This window comes from Protopterus annectens, chromosome 6.part0, assembly GCF_019279795.1.
Source record: "Protopterus annectens isolate FY-2018-M chromosome 6.part0, PAN1.0, whole genome shotgun sequence".
In the NCBI taxonomy this organism is placed as follows: domain Eukaryota; kingdom Metazoa; phylum Chordata; order Ceratodontiformes; family Protopteridae; genus Protopterus; species Protopterus annectens.
Genome location: NC_056737.1, coordinates 102,209,285 through 102,233,646, shown reverse-complemented (window position 1 = coordinate 102,233,646; position 24,362 = coordinate 102,209,285). Strand labels below are relative to the sequence as shown.

Genomic DNA, 24,362 nt, shown 5'->3' with positions numbered 1-24,362 from the left:
CCAACACAAAATTGAGGTCCCATGCAGGAATGGGTGATATTCTGAGGCGCCTTAATTTTTTGGCCCCTCTAAGATACTGTTTTAGCAAAGGATGAGAAAAGATCGGTGGCTCTGTGTTGTAATGAGCCAAGATGGCAGAGGCATGGATTTTTATTGATGAAAAAGATAGGCCCTTGTCAAGCATCTCAGTCAAGTATTGAAAAATCTGATGAACATTTGGCTTTGCTGTGTCAGTTCCTTGTGCTTGGTTCCAAGCACAGAATCTCTTCCATTTATCAGCATAAGATTTTCTAGTACTAGGCCTTCTGGCTTACAAAATGACATCCATCACAGATTTACTGAGAGGTGTTGTTTGAATAACTTTTAGTTATGTACTCACCATAACTTTAGATGTTTGGGATCCATCTCGCCTACATTCTGTACTGATGGGCTCGGAGCCGATCCTCGGCTCCGACTCGGCACGCTATGCTATAGAGCGAAGCCTCTTATTGGCTGAGCTATTCTCTATCCCAGGATGCACCACCACTAATCCCCCAGATCTTGTTTGTCCACATTCATGCACACACATAACTTGTTCATATAACATTGCCAGATGTTTCAAGATGAAACAATAGAATTCAGACCGTCCGATCTCTTCTGATCTCCAAGGAAGGGGGAAGGAGGGTGGGTTATTGAGAATGTAGGCGAGATGGATCCCAAACATCTAAAGTTATGGTGAGTACATAACTAAAAGATGTTATGTGATCCTATCTCGCCTACATTCTGTACTGATGGGACAGCGTCCCTAGCACCTAAATCCTGGGTGGCTCACTGGAAAACACTCCTGAGCACTGTGGAACCAAATGAAGCTCGCCCCCGGGATGCCACATCCAATTTGTAGTGGGAAATGAAAGTGTGCGGGGAAGACCACGTAGCCGCAGCACAAATGTCACTAATGGCAAGCTTAGAATGGAATGCTATTGAAGTAGCCATAGCTCTTGTAGAATGAGCTTTGACAGAGGTCGTACGCTCTTTATTAAAAGAGGAATAAGCTTGAGTAATACAGTCCCTGATCCATTTGGCAATAGTGACCTTTGTGACGGCTTTGCCCAATTTATTATCCGCAAAGGACAAAAACAATTGATCTGTTTTCCTTGTTTGTTTGGTCCTGTCTAAATAAAAACGCAATTGCATGTGGACATCCAATGTGTGGAATATGTATTCTGCTTTGTTTGAGTACTTTGGAAAGAAAACTGGAAGTTCTAATGACTGTTGCAGGCAAAAACTGGAACAAACTTTAGGGACAAAGGCTGGATTAGGCCTGAGAGATACTCTATCTTTGTGAAAAACCAGGTACGGTGGTTTTACAGATAGAGCTTGAAGCTCTGAAACCCTTCTGGCAGAAGTAATTGCGACCAGAAAAGCAGTTTTCCAAGATAGAAATTTCAAATCCCATGTTGCTGCCGGTTCGAAGGGGGAGAAGGCTAAGGCACGTAACACCACATCGAGATCCCACGGAGGAGCAGGATGAGAAATCGGAGGTCGTAAAAGCGCAGCACCTTTCATGAAGGTTTTACACAATCTGTTGCTCATTAAAGGTGGGTTTATAGATTCATGAAAATTGGAAATAGCTGCCAAGTGGACCTTGATGGTAGAGACTGAAGAACCTTGATTGAAAAGGGAAGTTAGAAATTTTAGGACTTCCGATACAGGAATAGTGATGGGATCCAGACCCCGGAGTTGAGCCCAAATAGCAAATCTCTTCCATTTGCTAGTATACAATTTCTTAGTGGCAGACTTGTGGGCCGAAGATAAGATATGTATGACTTCCGGGTCTAAGGTATGATTCCTGACTATAGTCGGAAGAGAAGGAGCCAAGCTGTTAACTTCAAAGTGTGAAGGGACTGGTGGAGTAGTCCCGACTGATGAATTAATAGGTCTGGGATCTGATCCAGGAACCATGGACCGTCCAGTGCATATTTCCGAAGATAGGGGAACCATACCTGACGAGGCCAGTAAGGAGCAACTAAGATCATTTTGCTCCCCCAGGTGAGACGCCTTTTGGATCACTCTGGGAAGGAGGGGAACTGGGGGGAAGGCGTATAGCAAGCCGGTGGGCCAAGGATGGGCTAGTGCGTCCATAGGACTCTCCCCCGGAGCTGGAGTGAGGGAGAAGAACTTTCTGCACTTCGCGTTCAGCGGGGTTGCGAAAAGGTCACAACAAGGAATTCCCCATTTGCTGAAGATCTGAGTTGTCACTGCATTGTTCAGAGACCACTCGTGAGGAGAGAGGATAGTTCTGCTCAGTCTGTCGGCTATCATGTTGGATTTGCCAGGGATATGAGTTGCTATCAGAAAACGTCTGGTCGCCACTGCCCATTCCCAGACTCTCATGGCCTCTCTGCAAAGAGGGTAGGATCTGGTTCCTCCCTGCTTGTTCAGATACCAGACCACTGACATGTTGTCGGAGTGAACGGCAATTACGCCCTGTGGGAGGTAATCGTGGAGGGCTTGTAGAGATAGAAGCACCGCCCTCATTTCCAAAATGTTGATATGAAGAAGACTCTCTTCTAAACGCCATTTGCCTTGGACTGACCTGCCCAGGGAATGCCCCCCCCACCCCATCTGGGAGGCGTCCGCAGTCAAAGTGGCCATAGGAGGAGGTGGAACAAAAGGTCGACCCTGATCCAGATTGGAGGGCACCAGCCACCAGCAAAGGTCCCGTTTGCAGGTTTCCGTGATCCGTATGAGGTGACTGAGCGGGAGATCCTGAAAGGACCACTGTGTCGAAAGAAGCCACTGGAGAATTCTCATATGCAACCTTGCTAGGGGGACTAGAAGAACCGTGGCCGACATAGATCCCAATAGCTGCAAGACCATCCTGGCTGGAGCTTTGGATCTGAGAAGCAAGGCTCGGACTTGAGCTTGTATGGTTTGTATCCTTTCTGTAGGAAGATAGACCCGCATTCGGTTTGAGTCTATTTCTACTCCGATGAATCTTATGCGTTGAGATGGCAGCAACACAGACTTTGGCCAATTGAAGGTGATTCCAAAGGAAGTGCCTAGTGATATTGTGGCTTGTAGGTTCTGCAATAGTAGACGTCTGGAGGTGGCAGTTAGGAGCCAGTCGTCCAAATACGGAAACACCCGGAATCCTAGACTCCTCAGGTGAGCAGTCACGACTGCCAAACATTTGGTGAACACCCTGGGGGCTGTGGTGAGACCAAAGGGCAGCGTGCGGAACTGAAAATGACAGTCTCCTAGGCTGAAGCGCAAATGTCTCCTGGACGCCTGATCTACCAGAATGTGGTAATAGGCGTCCTTGAGATCTATGGAGCACATCCAAACACCTTTCTCCAGCAGTGGGAGAATGGATTGTAAGGTGACCATTCGGAACTTGGACTTTTTGACTGAACGATTTAGAATGCTGAGATCCAAAATGGGCCTCAAGTCCCCGGTCTTTTTTGGCACCAAAAAGAATCTTGAGTAAGTCCCTAATCCGATCTGGTCTGCGGGGACCGGTTGGATGACTCCTTTTCGAAGCAGCTTTGAGACTTCTAAGGCTGCAATTTCCCGTTGAGTGGCGGGTCCGGGATTTTCTTGGATCGAGGTGGGGAGTGAGAAAAAGGGATGGCGTAACCTCCGGCGATAATTCGAAGCACCCATCGGTCCTGAGTGATACCTTCCCAGGCTTTTAGGTGCCTCGGAAAACGACCCCCGACTGGCTCCGGAGCTGCACAGTCGGGCAATCCTTCAGGGACTGTGGAAGGCTGAAGAGCCACGAAAGGACTCGCGGTCTCCAGTGTTGCGGGGGCCTCTGCCACCTCTGGGACGGCGTCTTCCAGAAAAATTTCCCCCTCCTCTGCCTCTAGAAGGGGGATCATCCTGCTGCGAGGATAAGACTTCTGGGATCACGGAACCACATTTTCCCTCCTCTTTTGCCTTGGGATAAGGCCGAAGGGAGTGGAAAATCGTGCCCCTGACAGTCAAAGTCTTACCTTCTTGCTTGCAGCGGGTCAATGTGTCCTTTACCTTGGGTCCAAACAAAGAGGACCCATCAAAGGGAGCGTCGGCAAAGGAAGACTTAAAGGCCTCCGCAAAATGACACAGGCGGAGCCAGGCTTGCCTCCGTAGAGCAATACCGTACCGCCGCTCTACTGCCCCTCGGCCGCATATGAAATGAGCCTCATGGACGAGTTTGATATCGATGACAGCGTAGCCAACTGAGAGCCAACCGTCTGGGCCAGCTGCTCAGGTAGGTTACCCAAGAGGGTATCTGAAAGCTCCTTGATCAGATCCCTCTGAAACCTGGTGAAGTGCGTTAAATAGTTCAGGGACCTTAAGGTAAAGGTCGCTGAACTGAGGGTGCGCTTCCCGTACCGATCCATGCTCCTAGACTTCTTATTAGGAGGATGGACGGACGTCGAAGCCTCTGCTACATCTTGTTGGGTAGCAGATACCACCACCAAGGCATCTACAGCCACACCTTTTGTCAAAAACTCCTTCTCTGGGGGTGTTGATAGGAACTTATTTGGGCGAGCAGGCACCGGTTCCTCAGAATCTGGATGTTCCCACGCCCTTCGACAGATCAAATCTAGGAGCTCGTCGAAGGGCGGAGACACCCAGGAGGCGGAGGGCTGAGCCCCGAAGGCCTTAAGGAACACCGACTCGTCAGCAGAAGGGGGTTTGGAATGCCAGCTGCCTCGTTGTTTGAGGGCTTCCAAGATGTCTGCAAAGGAGACATCATCTGAGGACGACTTAGGGGACCCCTCCGCATCATCAAGATCAGTGTCTGACGTGAGAGACTCATCGGGGGAGTCGATGTGCTTCCTCTTGCACGATCTTTTCCTTGGGGGTTCCTCTGAAGAAGCTTCAGAGGGACCTCCAGGAGGGGGGGAACCCCCAGTGGGGGTGACCTCAGGCCCCGGGGCTCCGCTGTCTAATGACAGGGGGACTGCCAAAGACCCAGTCTCCGTATGTAGGGAAGGTGCTGGTGAGACCGTGGAGGTAGCCAAAGAAGATTTGGCTAACGCACTCCTCATGGCCCTGAAGGCTGGACCACCAGAATCCTGGGAAGGTCGAACCCCCGTGGCCACAACAGTAGACGGTACCCCCGCAGCCGACGCACCGAGAGGAAGGCTTGGAACCGAAAACATCAGTCCCGAAGCATCCCCCCCGGGGCCGACAGAGGAGGTCCATGTACCGAACTCTGACTCGAGAGCCGGGGTTGGAGTAAGGGTCGGGGCCGACCCGAAAACCTCCATCGGTTCCACCAGCACCGGCTCCAACAGTGCCGAGGCTGTTGGAGGAGGAACCAGAACTACAGGGTGGGCCATCGGCTCCGAAGCCGAATGGGCTGGAGCCGAAACTAATTTCTGGAACACAGGAGACTGAAACAGTCTTAAGAGCACCCTGTCGATGTTTGAATCAGACATCTTGGAAGATCTAGAGGAAACCGATTGGGTCCGAACCGACTTCTCCATTGGCTCCAAAGGACTGGGGGACCGGCTCCGAATGGACTCAACCAGTATTGGTGCCGAGGGAGATCCCAAAACAATTTCCCTCGGTGCCGAGGAGGGCTTCGGCGCCGAAGGGGAAGAGTCTGAGCCGGCAACCCTCATCGGCTCCAAAATCAGTGGAGCCGATGAAGGTGACCCGCCTCTCGAAGCCCCAGTCATCGGCTCCGAAACCAGAGGAGTCGAGACTGGGGGCATCGAGGCAGACCATTCCGCCCTCGGCTCCGAAGTCCGTGGAGCCAATGGAGAAGCCTGCCTGGATTTCTTAGTAGTCGGTTCCGACGGGCTGGTCGGAGCCGACGCTTTCTTTTTCTTAGTTGGAGAGGATGAGGAAGATAAGGCCTCCTCGAAGGAGGGTTTAATCAGCCCTTTCAAGATTAATTTATTCTTCCTCTCTTGGAGGACTCTAGAGGAAAAGGCGTGACACACGCTGCAGGACTCCTGTAGGTGCTTGGCGCCTAAACAATATACGCATGAGGAGTGATCATCGGTTATAGACATTTTATAATTGCACCTCGTGCACTTCTTGAACCCTGAGGGTCTATGTTCTTTGGACATAATGTCTCTAAAACAGTCACTATAACCGTGGAAAAAATCACTATCTAGTCAGAAAAACAAAGATTTTAAACAATATAAAAATATTTTTTTTTTTTTTTTTTTACGATAGGTACAATACAAATATCACAAACACCAAAAAGGAGGGCCAAGAACCCTCTAACTTAAACAGGTACTTGACCTCCTTAAAAAAAGAGAAACTTGCTAAGGAATAGGGGAAGGCCCCTCTAACTTAAACGGGAAACCTTTCCCTAAACAAACACACAAATTTACCACAAACTTATACCAAAAAACACACGTACAACAATAATAGCTGTTAAAACAGCTTTTGGGTAAGAATAGAGAATTTCCTGACAGGAAAACTTTAGAAAAAAACAGCACTTAGCTCAGCCAAGTTTGAGACCACGTCCTAGCTTGTAAGTGGCAAACGAGATCTGGGGGATTAGTGGTGGTGCATCCTGGGATAGAGAATAGCTCAGCCAATAAGAGGCTTCGCTCTATAGCATAGCGTGCCGAGTCGGAGCCGAGGATCGGCTCCGAGCCCATCAGTACAGAATGTAGGCGAGATAGTATCACATAACATCTACAAGATCAGCCATGCTGCCAGGTTCAGAGTTTGGAGCTGATTGTGCAGGATTTGATTGTTTTGCTGAGACAGTAAATGAGGTATTTGAGGCAAGTACCAAGGAGGGAGTTGAGACATATTCCTTAGGATTGGGTACCAGTGTTGGCAAGGCCAGTCCAGGGCAATTAGAATCATTTTTTTTTTCTTGTCGACCTTTAGTAGGACCTTGGGAAGAAGAGGCAGAGGAAGAAAGGCGTAGACTGATAGGTTTTTCCAACTGAAGGATAGGGCATCCACTTTCATGCTTGTCTAAAGTCCTTGTGCAGAATTTGTCCAGTTGATAATTCTGGGGAGAGGCAAATAGATCTATGTCCGGGCTCCCCCATTTCTTTGTTATCATGCTGAAGACTTGTGGATCCAGTTTCCACTCGCGAGGGTCCATAAGGTTTCTGCTTAGGTCATCTGCCAGAGTATTTTCTTTTCCTGGCAGGAGTTGAGCTTGAAGATGCACTTGTAAGTCAAGGCTGTGTCCCACAATGCCATGGCTAGTCTGCACAGGGGGTAGGAGTGTGTGCCCCCCTGCTTGTTTATGTACCACATAACCGTGGTGTTGTCCGTCTTTATCAGTAGTTGTTCTGGATGAAGTAAGTCCTTGAAGGTTGTCAGGGCATTCTGAACAGCTACATCTCTTTCTGGTTGATATGCAGATGCATTTGTTTTGGGCTCCATATGCCCTGAATGCATCTCCCCGCCAGGTGGGCCCCCAAAGCATAGTCTGATGCGTCTGTAGTTAGGGTGTGGATGGCAGGGGGTAGAGTGAAAGACCGTCCCATGTTCTGGTGACATGTCTCTGCCCACCAAAGAAACTCCTGTTGTAGGCAGGGAATGAGAGGAATCATTGTTTCCAGACTGCGACAATGTTGACTCCATAAACTTTTTAGGTACCACTGTAGATTCCTCATATGCAGTCTTGCATATGGAATCAGTAGAATGCAGGATGCCATGAACCCCAAAGCCTGCAGAATTTGTCTTGCAGATAACTGGGTTTTTGTTGCAACTGCCTTTGTTTGTCTGGCGTAAGGTAAGCCATCTGGGCAGTTGTATTCAAGCTTGCACCCAGGAATGTTATATTTTGAGAGGGTACCAATTGTGATTTCTTTTCGTTTACTGTGTACCCTAGGCATGTTAGAAGCCTTTTCACAAACGCCAGATGTTGAAGAAGAATGTCCTTGTTTTCTGCTTGAATGAGACCGTCGTCCAACTAAGGACAGATTTGTATACTTCTTTGTCTGCAAAATGCAATTACTGGTGCCAGGCGCAGTAGATAAGCCAAAGGGCAGTGCAGAGAATTGGTAATGCATAAAGCCAGCCTTGAAGCGGAGGTGTCTTCTGCACGATTCCCTTATTGGGATATGCAGGTATGCCTCTTTTAAGTCTAGAGTCACTAACCAAGCATTCTTGCCCAGCATGGGCAGAAGCTGCTGCAAAGTTAGCATTTTGAATTTTGGTATGTCCAAGAATGTGTTCAAAATTGATAAATCTAGTATTGGGCGCCAGGCCTTGTCTTTTCTGGGTACCAAGAATAGTCTTGAGTAAAACCCTTGTCCTTTTTCCTGTTCTGGCACTGGCTGAATAGCTCCCATATCCATGAGGGACGTAACTTGTTTCTGGGCCTTTGTCCATTGATTTTGTGGCAGATCTGGCCAACCGTTTGGAATTGGCAAGGTATGGAAATGAAATCTGTATCCCTGGGATACAATGTTTAATACCCACTTGTCCTGGGTTATTAACTGCCAATTTTGAGCATGAAGTGCTAGTTTTACCCCTAAGGAGGCTGCCAAAAGAAAACCGCTTGGTGATGGCAGAGGGAAGTCATTGAGACTGTTTACTGTAGGGTTGCGCTTTATTTCCTCCAGATTTGGAGGTAGAGGCACCCCATTGCTTTGACCTGTAAGAATCCTGTGATTGGTATCTAGAGCCCTTTGAGCGCCTGGATTTGCCCTGTGAAGCTCTGTTGGAGACAGGAAAGGACCAATTTTTTGTAGGCCAGTGTCTACTGAATCTTGGTGGCTGCACTTGAAAAAAGTCTTTTACAGTTTGCATAGACTTAGCTTTGTCTTCCATTTTCTTTAAAACCTCTTCTGCCTTATTACCAAACAGAGTATCATGCTGTAAAGGTGCATCCAACAATTTAGCTTCAACATGAGCAGGCAAATTTTGCTCCTTTAGCCAGGCATGCCTTCTAATCACAGATCCAATAACTGCAGCCCTGCAGGAGGTCTCCAAGGAATAAAAACCACATTGCAAATTATGCTTTCCAACTTGTTCTGCTGCATGCAATAATTCCTGTAATTCTTTATTCTCCACACATTCAGAAATCAACATAATTTTCTGTTTCAATAATCCCATAACATGCTGTTGATATTTAAGCATATGAAACTGGCAGTTTAAGGCCCTAATTGCCAAGGTTGCAGACGTATAAACCTTCTTTCACCATCTATCCAGCGCCCTGGAATCTCTAAATCAGAGGGGGGTAGGATTCTTAGCTGTTGAGGCCTTTACACCTTTGGGATCCTGTGAGATAGTTTCAAGGTCAGCAGCAGAGTTTTTGAATAAAAATATGTGAGAGTCAGGAACCCTGTAACATCTGTCTGGCTTGCTAGGAGCCAGGGGTAAGGAATCTGGAGTCATGCTTGATTCCGAAAACACATCAACAATGTCTAATACAGGAGGTATGGCTAAAGGCCTATGCTGAGGGAGAAGGAGGAAATCTCTAAGCCCTCTTTTCCGATTCTGAGAAATCTTGACTCTCCCAATGAAAATGTTCCCTCAAAGTATGCAAGGTTTCTCCAAAGGAATAATCTTCAGGAGGAGATGCAGATGGGATGGATTCCTCTGCATCGAAATCCTCATAGGGTGGTATAGAAAATTCCTGATCAAAAGAAATAGAAACCTGATCTGAAGATTCATGATCAGTGTTTTGCCTAGGTCTCTTATTAGGGGGGAGGGGGTTGGGAACCCCTGATCAAGGTAATTAGATCTTCAGCCATTTTGATCATCTGCTTTTTGGGAATAGAGGCCTGAGCACGTGGCTCATGCGTCAGTTTTTTAGCCTTAGAAGTTGATTTTGTCTTTGTTTTTGAAGCTGGCGTTGGTTTTATATAGAAATGCTGAGGCCTGAAGACACCCTCAGAAGCTGGTGCCAGATCAGCAGCTCCAGACCCATCCCAGGGAGAGACATCCATGGGTACAGTACTTTGAGAATCTTGCAGCGTGCTGGACTCCACATGGGTCTCGGTAGAGGCCTGCGACTCGAAAGTAGCGGGTATCAGGGGCTGCGAAAGTGCCTCACTGAGTACCGGCAACTGGCTTAGGGGAAGCTTCGTCGTCAGTTTTGGAGCTCGACGGTCTGTCTCTGTCATTTTCTTTGCGTTTTTTGTGAACTCCGGTAGTCGGACTGCTATCCGACGACATTTCAGGGTAGTTAAATCTGTTTCCAAAATATTTTGAAGCAAAGATATACTGACGCTTAATAGTGCATTGGTTAAATCTAGCACAAAACCGACAGCAAGGCACGTTATGATCTGGGCCTAGGCAAGGAATACAGTACAAATGAAAATCCTTATGAGGTATTTGTTACCCACAAGTAATGCAACTATTAACTTTTACTGACATCTGTATTGAGCAAGAAAAAGTTTCCCCAACAGGGTACTTAGCTTTAATTGAAGACTTCGGTTCTGGAACTCGAATTTGAAAATTTCAGGAGTCGGCCAACCGGCACTTGCGAACTGCTTCTGCTTCGGGCACCGCACAGCAAGAAAGACTAAAGAAAATGGCATTGGCTGCCTGTTTTATAACCCTGACGACCTATCATGGAAGAGGAGACAGCAACCGATGCAGGACCCAAGACTTTGATATTCAGGCCGAGTGAGGGCAACCTGCCAGCAGATTACCCAAATGTAATGACTGCAACAGTGAAACACGAAGAACATCCTAAGTTACCTAATCTCCATCCTAATAAGCTGCTCGATCACAGAGAGTTACTACCCTAAAATGTGAAAAAATCTTATATTCTACTCCTATTCAAAGGTGGTTGGTGGTTGTTAACATCAGCAGAGAAGTCAATAGCCATTCCCCCCATCAAAAGTCTTAGAAAAATGTGTCCAATCCCAGCTACTTAAATTTGTTACCACTAACAACTAAGTACTACACAACACGGTTTCCAGCCACACTACAGTACAACTCTCCTCAGCAATGCTACTACCACCATCAGAAACATTAGTAGCAGCACTTTTTCTTGATTTGTCAAAAGTTTTCAACACTTTGTCTAACCAAATACTACTCCACAACTCTCTTCCCTAGGACTTTTCATCTGTCACCTGGCTCAACAGTTATGTCAGTGCTAGACTTAAAGCTGTAATACTGGTAAGATTACATCTTTCCTTTACTCTCGGTGCACATAGGGGTACCTCGATCTATCCTAATTCCCTTGCTATTCAATGTTTCCTTAAATGACATATGATCTGCAAGAAAACATGCTATTCTTATTTAGTGTGCTGATGATTTTACACTCATCTACACTGCCAAAAACCTACAACTTCATACCCAAACAGAGGAATCCTTCAACTCCACTGAAACATGGTTCCACAACTCTCAAGTACTATTAAAGCCTACGAAGACTAAATTTATTCTGTTCACATCTAAACAATACTCTTAACGACAAACCTCTCATCACCATTACTTCTTAGAGCCAACATTGAACTTGGAACTCGTACTAAACTCCTAGGTGTCAATACAGATGTTGACATGAAATTCAACCACCACATAAAGCAAACTATCAGCAAAACACTCAAAAAAAACTTGGCACCATATAGTGAGCTAAACCTCACCTGACTAGCCAGGCTAGGTAAGCCATTGCTTGTACTCTATTACCTACCCTCATATATGCTGTAGTTATATTTGTCAACCTGCAAGCTACTCCAGTAACCATGTTCAAAATAATTTTACAACAAAGTAGCCAAATTCCCAGCTGATATGCCTTACAGATCCCATCACTGCATGGTATGAAAATGGATAAATTGGTTAGAACTGCTCCGTAATTTAATATGCACACAACTAAAAATTGTTCACAGTCTAATTTTCAAACTAGAAAAATGCCAAACACTAAAAAATATTATCCAGCCTTACTCCCCAACTAGGACTCGTGACTCTGCTGATTCTTTCTGTACCCAATTAAATCAAACATTGCTACAGGTGACTTGCTGTATTTCTCTCATGTTTTTTAACATTTGGACTTCCATTCCATCTCATGCAGATAAACAAACAACCTGATATCCTTCAAGCTAATGCCTAAAGGTTTAATGGCTTTGCTTATGCACCACACCTGCCTAATTCCCTTAAATTTTATCCACACTGTCCCATCCTGCCCAAAAATGGTAATTTGCTCAGTAATCTACTATCTTACCCTGTACTATTATGTCCACTTGGTGCATACACTGTGCCATACTCTCAAGCTTTACAATGATATTATGGTTCACTTTACTGTTGTCCTACTACAGATAAGTACTAGGAGTCTACACTTTGTCTAAACACTCATTCTGATCTACCTTCTACTGCTTTTTTCATACCATTGCATTGCCTGTATCACGATCATACTACATTTGTATGCTGACTATTCATATGTATCTCGTAAATGTTTTTTTTCTCAACATTACATGCTCAAATAATTTTTTTTCATTATCATATACTTAAGCAATTCAACACACTGTCTCTCTCTCTCTCTCTCTCTATATATATATATATATGTGTGTGTGTGTGTGTGTGTGTGTGTGTGTGTGTGTGTGCATGCTCGAGCGCGCATATATATGTTACTTTCTCCATATCTTGTGGAATTTTTCTCACAGGGCATTCACTGAAAAGGGGTTTTCCATCCAGTCAGACTTTTCCTGCTCAACAAAAGCAATAAAAATAATCAGAGATCCGCTGGCATTTCTCTCTTTCTCAAGATGATTCACATATAAAGACTGCACTAAAGACAGAATGTAATAACTTCCTTTGCATAAGAATATTTGTCTCAAGAGATATGTTAAAAACCTGGAAACAAGCAAACAAACTGGTACAACTAGAGGTCCTGGTCAAAGCAAAGCCCAAAGCACAAAGTAATATTCCTTAACGCAAATTTATTGTGGAAAGACAACAAGCGTTTTCGCTACTCCAAAAGAGAGAAGCTTCATCAGAGAAGTACAAAAAGGGCGCCAAAACCTTTTTGAACCTAAGTAGCAGTTGGTACATTACATCACTTCCTTTCAATAAAATAAGACAATACACTTAAAAGGGCAATACCAAGTGAAAGGAACAAAAATACATAGTAAAGTAACTCATCAGTTAACAGTAACACAGTTTATACACATAGAAAATGTTTGAAAGTAAAATTAGATAAAGAGGTTTTTAGTAGATGTAAAAACAATATTAATGAAAGTTGCCTAAGCAACTCAAATCCAGTGGATAATTAGATCAAGAGAATAAATAGTAAAACCATAAATTTTTTTAAAAATATAAAAGTAACTATTTGTTGTTTTGTAATAAGGTTAAGATAAGTCAGCCCAACTAGTAAATAAGGGCAAACAAGAGCTGAAAAAGTGTTCTCATTATAAGCATCATCTCAGAAATGCCTCGAGTTTAAGAACAGGTGCAATATTGCAATTCTCATTTAAACCCGGGTTATTAAAGGCATCAAGTTTCAACTGCCATTCCAATTCACGGTTTTCAAGAACCAGTGAAGTAGGGCCACCTCTAATGGATACTGGTACATGATCAATGCCCATAAATGTGAAACTGTGCCCTGGGTTACATGTAACGTGCTTAGCTAATGCGTTTTCAGTTTTACCTTTTTTGATGGCGTAGCAATGTTGGTAAACACGCTCCTTAAATTTTCTGTCGGTTTTTCCGACATAGAACGCAGGGCAACACACACAGAAAGCAATGTACACTATAGACTTTGTTTTATCTCTCAAGAGATATGTAGTTGTCAGAAGTAAATGCATGCTTTTAGTCCCTGAATACAGCATACTTCTTATAAAGTGAATGCTCCCATTAGACTTACCAGGGCTTCATCCTGCTGACAGCATCCTCAATGTCCTGCCTGATCTCGTATGTGGACTCCAGGCGGAAAAGATTGAAGTTTCTCAGCAAGTAATCATGAAGGGTAAGGAACTGCAAATTTAGTTTAGGAAGAGCTAGACAGCCTGAGAAAAAAGAAAGAAAGAAAAAATGATAAACTGTAATTCAATAATCCAGCAGACTTAGAGAAGCTGTTAAAAATGACGGATACTGTATAGCAGCTGCTAGGCTTTCTCTTCCATTCAGCTATCACATATTCACTTATGTGATATATCACACACACACATTCACTAGGTACCAGTGCAGGTTTTTTTTTGGTGCCAAAAGGCTGGGGTCACAGCTGGGATGTGTTCACTATGACCAAACCCACCTCACAGTTTAATACACAAATGAAATAATGATAAAATCAATGATCAAACAAGGATGCAAAAAATAATTTATTTTCAAGGTAATGCTAGTTGCAAGTTACTTACAAATGGTCACAGCACTGTTTTACTTATTTTTTATGGATTCAGAAGCTAGGTTTTAAATAGTATTGGTATTAGTAAAAAAATAAATATGCATTTTTTTGAATACCAGTGGGTCACAGATACATAATGCTGCTACAAGGAGTGCAATTTTATAATATTGTGCTGTTACACAAGCAACAGGGCAAACAGGTAAGTATTTTTCTGTTCTTTGAGGTCATTGCAATGCTGTGCTGTACTATAACAGCCCGTACAAATCAGGTTAACTCTCTGTTTCTGATCAGTGCGTAATTATTCTTAACACGCGATGACTATCCCAGCAGAGATTTTACTTTACAGAATACTTCTGATGTATGAGTGGTACCTTTCCATTATCCGAAGAAAAAGCCAAAGATGCCCATAGACAGCCTGGCTCTGTGGCAAAGTGGGATGGAGGCATGACTGCAACCCAGGAGACAAGTGTTCAGCTGGTTTTCTGGCACTGCAGCAGCCAGGCAGGGAAGATGAGGAGTGAAGGAGAAGGGCCCAATCTCCTATGGGGGGGGGGGGGTCAAACTGTATACAACACAATGTGATTTCTCTGTGGAGACCAAAAGAAACCATCAGCCTTGCTCGAGAAAGGATGTCAGCACTGCTTGAAGGCAACAACACTTACAGAAGTAAAGGATGACCTGTGCATTCAGCCCACTGCACACACCCCCTTCACTCATGATCTGATTGAGCACAGTGGGATGGGGCAGCATCATAAGAAAAAAACACAAAACAAAACAAAAAACACAGCAAAACCACCCATGATGACTCCCTTAAATGATGGCCTCTCCAGGCCAACCTTCACCCTGGTGATGAACAAATGGGATGATGCCTGGTCAACCAGCAAAACATGCCCAGGGAATAATTCTATTACACATTAAAAGCAGATGCTGGGTTGTTATTTCTGTTGTGAACTGTGAACTTCAATATTTTCATAAATGAATACTGGGGAGCTCTAAGAACTTTTCTTACAGTACATATCGGAAAACCAAATTCTTTTCTTTTTTAATGATTCAGTTTTTCAGGTTAACACTGCTGCTCCTCTGCCATGACTCCAGACGGTTCTAAAACTTCACCTTACCAACTGAAGCACCCTAACAACAGGCATCCAGCAGAACCACTGCCTACTATGCAAATGTAGAACTGGGGTTCACCAGGAAATCAGGAAAAATAAAAATGTGGAATATGCTATATGTTACACGTTATGAGCACACATTTTAATTTCTGTTCTAAATGTTTTAATCTTCACTGTACAGAAAATTCACAAAGACTGCAACCCCGCCCCAAAAAATTAAAGTTATGTACTCATCATAACTATGCATCTGTTTTTTTTTTTCCATTCTTCCTCAAACATTAGGTTTCAGATCCAACCTCGGATCCGACTTGACATTTACCAGACTCTATGATCCAACTCTCGAGCTCCTCCCTCGATTCATAATACTCCAGTCAGCCTGCAATACATCAGATCTAGTTTGCCGCCTTATAAGCCACAGGAAGAACTAACCATAGGTTAAGACACAAGTAAGGCTAGTAATAGCAGACTGGGGCTCAAACCTAGAACAAAGGTTTCACAATAACCATAAAGTCACTCCAAGAGTTAACAGAATGAAAATGAATAACACAGATGCAGAGTTATGGTCAGTAACATCTGATGATGTCCTTTTCATTCAATCCTCAGCCATTGGGACAGAGTCCCCAGCTATGTGAACCTTGGGTTGTCCTTTCATGGAAGGAAATTCTGAAGTACAGCAGAACCAAAAGCAGTCCTGCTCCTGGAAGTCGAATCTAATTTATAATGAGCAAATAAAGGTATGAGCATTAGACCATGTAGCTGCTGCAGAAAAATCATCACTAGAAGTTTGAGACCAGAAAGTGGATGATGTAGCCATGGACCTGGTGGAATGTGCTTTAGGGGGCCTGGGTAGAGACAGACCTCACTGTCTGTAAACAAAGGCAATGCAATTGGTAAGCCATTTGGGAAATAAGAAGTTATGTACTCACCATAACGTTTCACGTTGGTAGTCCATCTCACCCTTCATTTTTACATATGGGTTCGGAGCCGATCCTCGGCTCCGACTCAGCCGATTTACAAGCTGGAAGACTTTTGGTTGGCTTGTGGCTAAGCAGGTATCCCATGGTGCACCAGTACAATCCCCAGATCTTGTTTGCTGCTCACTAGAATAACAACCATAAAAACAACCAATACTAAAGGGTCTCCCAACCAAGGGCAACCAAATTATTACTTCCAGATCTTCCAGGATGGGGGCAGGAGGGCGGGTTGGTAAAAATGAAGGGTGAGATGGATTACCAACATGGAACGTTATGGTGAGTACATAACTTCTTAATGTTAGGTAGTCCGATCTAACCTTCATTTTTACATATGGGACACCGTCCCTAGCGCCTTATTCTTGGGTGGCTCACTGGAAAATACTCTTGACCACCGTGGAGCCAAAGGATGCTCTACCCCTGGATGCCAAATCCAATTTGTAATGTGTAATAAAAGTGTGAGGGGTAGCCCACGTAGCTGCTACACAAATATTATCAAGTGGTACCCTGGCTTGAAAGGCTGCAGAGATAGACAGCGACCTGGTAGAATGAGCCTTGAACCTGTAGGGTAAAGGTTTGCCCTCCGAGCTATAGATAAAGGCTATACAACTGGAAATCAAATTAGTGTCACTTCAGAAACTGGTAAGCCCAATCTAGAGTCAGAAAAGGAAATTAATAACTGATCTGATTTCCTGAAAGCCTTAGTCCTCTGTAGATAAAAACGTAGTTGTCTATGAATGTCGAGCTGATGAAAACAATACTCAGCTGCATTACAGTGGTTAGGGAAGAAAACTGGGAGTTCTATTGATTGGTTTTAAGGTAGCATTAGAACAAACTTTGGGGACAAAGGAGGGATTAGTACGTAATGACACCCTGTCTTTGTGAAAAATCAAATACGGTGGCTTAATAAGACAAGACCTGTAGCTCTGATACCAGTCTAGCTGATGCAATAGCTACCAAAAACAAGGTCTTCCAAGACAAAAATTTTAGAGAAGATGAATGGGAAGGCTCAAAGGGGGGAGAAGTCAATTTGGACAACACAAAATTTAAATCCCAAGAAGCCATTGGTTCTTGCAGAGGTGGTCTCAACAGAGTGGCCCCTTTCAAAAAGGTCTTGCATAGCTTATGAGACATTAAATTGGTATCTGGAAAACCTAAGTGAAAATGAGAAATTGCCACCAATTGGACTCTGATAGTGGCAGTGGCAGATCCTTGCTGAAAAAGCTCAGAAAGAAAATCCAGAATCACAGGGATAGAAGCAGTGTATGGATCTACATTCATTCTCTGTGCCCAAATAGAAAATCTTTTCCATTTACTGCCATACAGCCTCCTAGTTGAAGGTTTATGGGAGGACATAAGAATATGTGACACTGAGGATGATGCATCATGAAGCCTGAATATGGATGGAACTGGAGCAGCCATGCTGTCAATTTGAGGGTGTGGATTGAGGGGTGTAGCAAACCCGAAATGTGAATCAATAGATCTGGAGCTGGGTCCAGAATCCAAGGATCATCCAGGAGGAGATGCTCGAGGAAGGGGAACCAGACCTGACAAGGCCAGTAAGGAGCAATGAGGATCAACTTGCTTCATGGCTTTGTGAATCACTTTGGAAATGAGAGGGATTAGAGGAAAGGCATACAGAAGTCCCATGGGCCAATTGTGAGCCAGAGCATCTCTGGGAGATTCCCCCGGAGGGGAAATGATGGAAAAATAGCTGCTGCATTTGGTATTGACTGGGCTGGCAAAAAGGTTCCAGCAAGGCTGTCCCCATTTCCAGAAAATCTGATCCACTGTTTCCCGTTCCAGAGACCACTCGTGAGGCATTAGGATTGCCCGGCTGAGCTTGTCAGCTATCATGTTGGTCGTCTCTGGAATGTGCGTTGCAACCAGAAAGCGCTGGGAAGAAATCGCCCATTCCCAAACTCGCATGGCCTCTCGACAGAGTAGGTAAGATCTGGTACTGCCCTGTTTGTTGATATACCAAACCACTGACATGTTGTCTGATTGTATCGCAATTGTCCCTAGAGGAAGAAGGTCAAAGTGTTTGCAACGCCAGAAGCACTGCCCTCATCTCCAGAACATTGATATGCAGATGAGCTTTGTGTTCTTGCCATGTGCCTTGGACAGTCCTGCCGAGATAATGCACCCCCCCACCCGATCTGGGAGGCATCCGTGGTCACAGTGGCAATGGGTTGGGCCGGAACAAAGGGGGCACCTGTGATCAGTTGATTGGGAGCTATCCAACAAAGAAGGTCCTTCTTGCATGACTCCATCAGCAGGATAGGATGACTCAGTGGGTGAGACTGGAAGGACCATTGGGAAGACAAAAGCCACTGAAGAATTCTCATGTGCAACCTGGCTAATGGTACCAATAGAATTGTGGAAGCCATAGTCCTGAGGAGCTGCAGAACCCACTTTGCTTTGACTTTTCGCAACGGGAGAAAACGGTGAACTTGGGAGATTAAGTTCTGTGCCCTTTCGGCGGGGAGACAAGCTGCAATGTTCACTGTGTCTACCTCAGCGCCTATAAAAAATCACAGATTGAGAGGGCAATACTGCAGATTTTTTACAATTTATGGAGATTCTTAACTGAGCACAAAGTTGAATTGTGGCGTCCCTGTTTTGGAGGAGTAGATGCCTGGTGGGGGCGGTCAGGAGCCAGTCGGCCAAATACGGAAACACCTGGAATCCATGACGTCTCAGTTGAGCTGTCACTACTGCCATGCATTTGGTGAACACCCTGGGGGCTGTGGTGAGACCAAAGGGCAGAGCACGAAACTGATAGTGACTGGCTCCCAGCCGGAAGCGTAGATGGCTTCTGTACGGCTTGTCCATTTTTATGTGGTAGTAGGTGTCCTGAAGATCCACAGAGCACATCCAAAAGTCTTTCCCTAACAACAGAAGTATAGACCACAGTATTACCATCCGAAACTTCTCCTTCTTCACTGATTCGTTCAATCTGCTTACGTCCAATATTGGCCTCCAATCTCCGGTTCGTTTTGGAACTAAAAAGAACCTGGAGTAAGTTCTGGATTCTATCTGGTCTGCTGGGATGGGCTGGATGACTCTTTTTAAGATCAACTTGTTGATCTCCACAGTTGCCTGATCCCTGTGATTGGGTGGTACATCTAGGATCCTTTTGGGGAACAAATGGCGATAGGGAAAAAGGTATGATATAGCCTCTGGTAACAACTTTTTGTACCCACTTGTCTTGGGTGATATTTAGCCAGGGTTCTTGGTACAAAGAAATGCGACCCCCGACCAGCCCCAGAGAAGCGCATTCAGGCTCCACATCAGAAGCGCTGATAAGGCCGTCCTTGAAAGGAATCACGGCCTTGTTGGTATTGCGGACCGCCCCTGCCTCTGGGGCGACATCTGCCATTTCCTCCTCCTCTGCCTCTGAAGGAGGATTCACCCTGCGTGTCAGGAAAGACCCTGTGGGACTTCTTGAACCACATTTTACCGCCACTTTGACCCTTGGGGTATGGTCTGGAAGGGACAGTAAAACGCACTCCCATGGCAGAAAACGTCTTTCTTTCTTGCTCACACCGAGTGTGTGTATCCTTCACCTTGGAACCAAACAATGAGGAACCATCAACCGGGGCGTTGGTGAAAGAAGACTTGAATGGTTCCACAAAATTACATAAATGCATCCAGGAGTGGCGCCTCAAGGCAACTCCGGAACCCACTGCTCTACTCACTCCATCCGCAGCATAACAGATAAGTCGCATGGAGGAGTTGACCACAGAATTTAAGGTGGACAACTGAGTAGAAATCTTGTCAGGAACTCCCTCAGTACACGCACCTTGTATGGAATCTTCTAACTCCTTCAGGAGATCCCTCTGTAACCTCATGAAGTGCATGAGATAGTTCAGTGATGAAAGGGTAAAGGCCACTGAACTAAACATACGCTTCCCAAATATGTCCATCTGTTGAGACTCCTTGTTTGGCGGATGAACAGATGAAGTCTCTGCTAACTCCTTCTTCATGGCCGCCGCCACCACCATGGCATCTATGGGAACACCCTTGGACAAGACCTCTTTACCAAAAGGGACAGACAAGAACTTATTTGGTCTCCTGGGGACTGGCTCCACGGTGTCAGGAGTATCCCACACCTTTCGACTAACTAAATCCATCAGTTCGTCAAAAGGTGAAGACACCCAAGAGACAGAAGGTTGAGACCCGAAAGCCTTCAGGTACACAGACTCCTCATCAGAAGGGTTAACAGTGGGCCAGTCGCACCTCTGCCTAAGGATTTCTAAAATGTCCACAAAGGAGACATCATCAGAATACGACTTGGGGGACCCTTCCGACTCCTCGAGGCCAGTGTCCGATGTCTAAGGCTCATCCTGGGAGTCAATATATTTACTCTTACATAACCCTCTTCCGGGGAGGCTCGTCAGAAGGATATTCCGGGGAAGCCTCGGAAGAGTGGGGGCCAAAAGCCGATGGCTCCTGAAGCTACAGGTCTCTGCTGTCTCCAGAGAGAGTAGGGGCTGAGACTGAAGTAGGTGCTCTCGGAGGAAGAGTGCTGGTGCCACTGGTAGGGGCTGGAGAATGAGACAGCACCGTCCTCATCTCAAACGCCGACATCTTTGGCTCCAAAGACCTCTCCCACTCCGAAGAGACGAGGGTCAGCGCCGGAGCCAGAGCTGTCAGCTCCGAGACAGATGCAGGGTCCGAGCTCACCCTGGCCGAAGCACTGAGAGGAAGGCTCAGAACTGAAGTAGATTGATTCTAACACTCCCTGTCGGTGCCAACAGGAGAGCTTCGGCCCCTGGACACGACGGACGGCACAGAGCGTGTCGGAACCGAACCCGGCTCCAAGGCAGCAATAAGATGAGCTGAAGCCAGCATTTCCTCCATTGGCACCAAGCGCTCGGCTCTGAAAAGCCAGTATGGCTTGGAGGAGGAATAGCAGACAAGGGCAAAGCTGGGCCAAGTGGCTTCCGGAGCCGACTGGGTCGGAGCCAACAATAATTTTGGTAAAGCAGACGACTTCAGGAGTCTCAGAACTACCCTCTCCACATCTTCTTCTGAAAGGCTCCTGGAAGACATTGTAGGGGATCTTGACCTGCGGGGCACTGGAGACTTAATTGTAACGGAAACCGGTAGGGAGCTTACAGACTGGCTCCAAGTAGCAGAGTCAACTACTGCATCAATAGGTTCAGAGATCGGTTCCGCAACACCTCTAACCGACTCTGACACCACCATGATGCTCTCCTTCGGCTCTGAAGGCTGAGGAGTTGAGGAGGCAGATTTGGATTGTTTTGACTGTTTAGGAGGTGGCTCTGAGACACCAGCCAGTGCCGGAGAAGGTCTTTTTGAGGATTTTGATTTCCCAGACTTAGAGAAAGCCAAAGAACTGGATAGTGCTTCCTCAAAGCATGGTTTCAATAGACCCTTGACTATGAGTTTGTTCTTTCTCTCCTGTAGCACTCTAGGAGAGAAAGCATGGCAGAACAAACATGACTCCTGTAAGTGGATGGCCCCTAGGCAGTAGGCACAGCTACTGTGGCCATCCATTAAGGACATCTTTTGGGAGCATTTCATGCACTTTTTGAAGCCTTAGGGTTTATGCTCCTTACTTTCCTTAGACATATTACACAAACAAAACCCAGAGAGACTGAACAAGAGAAAAAGGAGGAGGACTAGGTCCTCTAACTAAAAGAGGCCTAGCCCTAAGAAGGAGTTACACGAGGACTAGGTCTTCTAACAAACGGGCCTGGCCCAGTGTAGAGAAAGCTAGCTAAAGGAGTTATATGAGGACTACATCCTCTAACTTAAACGGGCCTAGCCCGGTGTAGTGAAACTAGGTCTTCTAACTTAAACAGACCAGAAAGAAAAGCCCATGCACACAAGAGAAACCGTAAATGAAACAATAAATTTCTATATTCCTAAAAACAGGTAGTATACTTGGAATCCTAGTAAATTCACAAGCGGATTCCCGCCAAAACAAACAATGTCAAAATAGCAGAAACTAACTGCCAACGGTGACCAAAAAAAGGTCAGAATAACAACAGACAAGACAACAGGAGCTCCTGTTGACTAAGAGCGGAAAACCACCAAAAACACTACCTAATAATCAAAAAATGTGCAATGGCGCCTAAAACGGACGCACAGGATACCAATAACCACTAGTAAACTAAGTTGCACTCAAAAAGGGCAAGCAATACAACTATCTAATATATTAGCAACACTAAATATACAACAAAAGTTCTAATAAAGCACTGAATACGATAGAATATAAAGAATTTTAAAAAACTTAGCCAGAGCCAAGAGAAGCACAACCAAACTCGTCAACGCAGCAAATGAGATCTGGGGATTGTACTGGTGCACCATGGGATACCTGCTTAGCCACGAGTCAACCTGAAGTCTTTCAGCTTGTAAATCGGCCGAGTCAGAGCCGAGGATCGGCTCCGAACCCATATGTAAAAATGAAGGTGAGATCGGACTACCTAACATGGTAATTTTAGAAACTGGTGAGCCCAGTTTGTTTGGGGAGAAAGGTACAAACAACTGCTCTGACTTTCTGAAATCTTTTGTTCTATACAGACAAAAATGGAGCTGTCTATGTACATCCAAAAGATGAATCATGTATTCCCATTTGTTAGCAAAGTTGGGAAAGAAAACCAGCAAATTAATAGCTTTATTAATATTTGTTTCAGAGACTAATTCAAGCAAAATGGATTGATTAGTCCGTAAGATAACCAAATCTTTGTGGAAGATGACATATGTAATTATGGAAGACAAAACCTAGTCTGGAAACTCATTTTGTAGATGCAATGGCCACCAGAAAGGCAGTTTTCCAGGATAAAATTTTAGATAAGATTTAGCTGATGGCTCAAAGGGGTTCTGAGTTAACCCTTGCACCATGACTGTTAAATCCCAGGGTGGGGGTGAGGTCCTTCACTGGGGACCTAAGCAAAAAGTACCTTAGAGAAAAGCCTTGCATATTTTTGAAGAAGCTAATGAGGAAGCATTTTCACCAGAATGATCCAATTCTCTTCAACGAATCCAAATAGAAAAGCTTTTCCATTTATTTTTGCAGATCTTCCTCGTACAGGCCGGGTCTATATTATATCATCGACCACTTAGCTTACTGAACGCTGAAACGTCAACAGCTAAGGGTCGAAAACTTAAAATCTTGAATGACCAGTTAAGCAAATTCTTTCATTGGAAAATAATTTGCTTGACCATGCCAAATTAACAAACTTCCAAGCCATAACAAAGTGAGGGACTTCGCCCCCACACCCCCCTAACTAAACATACCAACTCCGAGATCGCTCTACATTGGCGAAAGGGCAAATTCCAGATAACGGCCAAGTAAATTCTTTCCCGATGAGGGAATTCGCTTAACTGGCCGCTAAACGGTCGATGATATAATAAAGACCCTACAGGCCTTGTGGGAAGATAGTAGTATCTGTTGGACTGGGGAGGAAAGCCAAGGCTGTCTAACAATCACTGGCATTACAGAAACCATGCTGTTAACTTGAGGCCTGGAATGTCCTGGTGGGTACATTCCTGTGAGATGAAAAATAAGGTCTGGACTGGGGTCCAGTATCCAGGGTGGATATAGAAGATGAGATTAAAGGAAAGGGAACCACACTTGAAAGGCCAAAAAGGGGCAATGAGGATAACCATGCCCTTCAACAGAAGGGCCTTCTGTAAGAATTTTTGAATTACAGGTATCGGAGGATAAGCATACAGGAGACAGGAGGGCCAAATGTGGACTACAGCATCTCTCAGTGACTACCCCGGAGAGGGGATTAAGGCAAAAAAATCCAATGCACTTTTTGCTGAGTGTAGTTGCAAAGAGACCGCAGCAAGGTTGATCCCATCAACAGAAAATCCTCTCCACTACCAGCTGATTCAGATACCAATAGTGAGGCATTAGAATGAACCTGCTGAGTTTGTCCACTAGCATGTTGGATTTCCCTGGTATATGCATTGCCATAAAAAAGTGGTTAGAGGAGCTCGCCCGGTGCCTCACTCTCAATGCCCTCAACAAAGAGGATAAGATCAGGTGCCCCCATGTTTGGTGATGTATCAAACCACAGACATGTTGCCAGTTTGAATCGCAAC

The 24,362-nt window shown here is 45.2% G+C and overlaps 1 protein-coding gene across 3 annotated transcripts in view; it reads right to left on the bottom strand.

Moving 5' to 3' along the window:
* AQR (aquarius intron-binding spliceosomal factor) overlaps positions 1-24,362 on the bottom strand; it is a 2,539,865-nt gene that overhangs the window by 1,625,526 nt on the left and 889,977 nt on the right. For all 3 annotated transcript variants that reach the window (XM_044073871.1, XM_044073874.1, XM_044073872.1), the window contains one exon: positions 13,718-13,859. In XM_044073871.1, the coding sequence (XP_043929806.1) occupies positions 13,718-13,859 (142 nt within the window). The remainder of the gene's footprint in view (positions 1-13,717; positions 13,860-24,362) is intronic.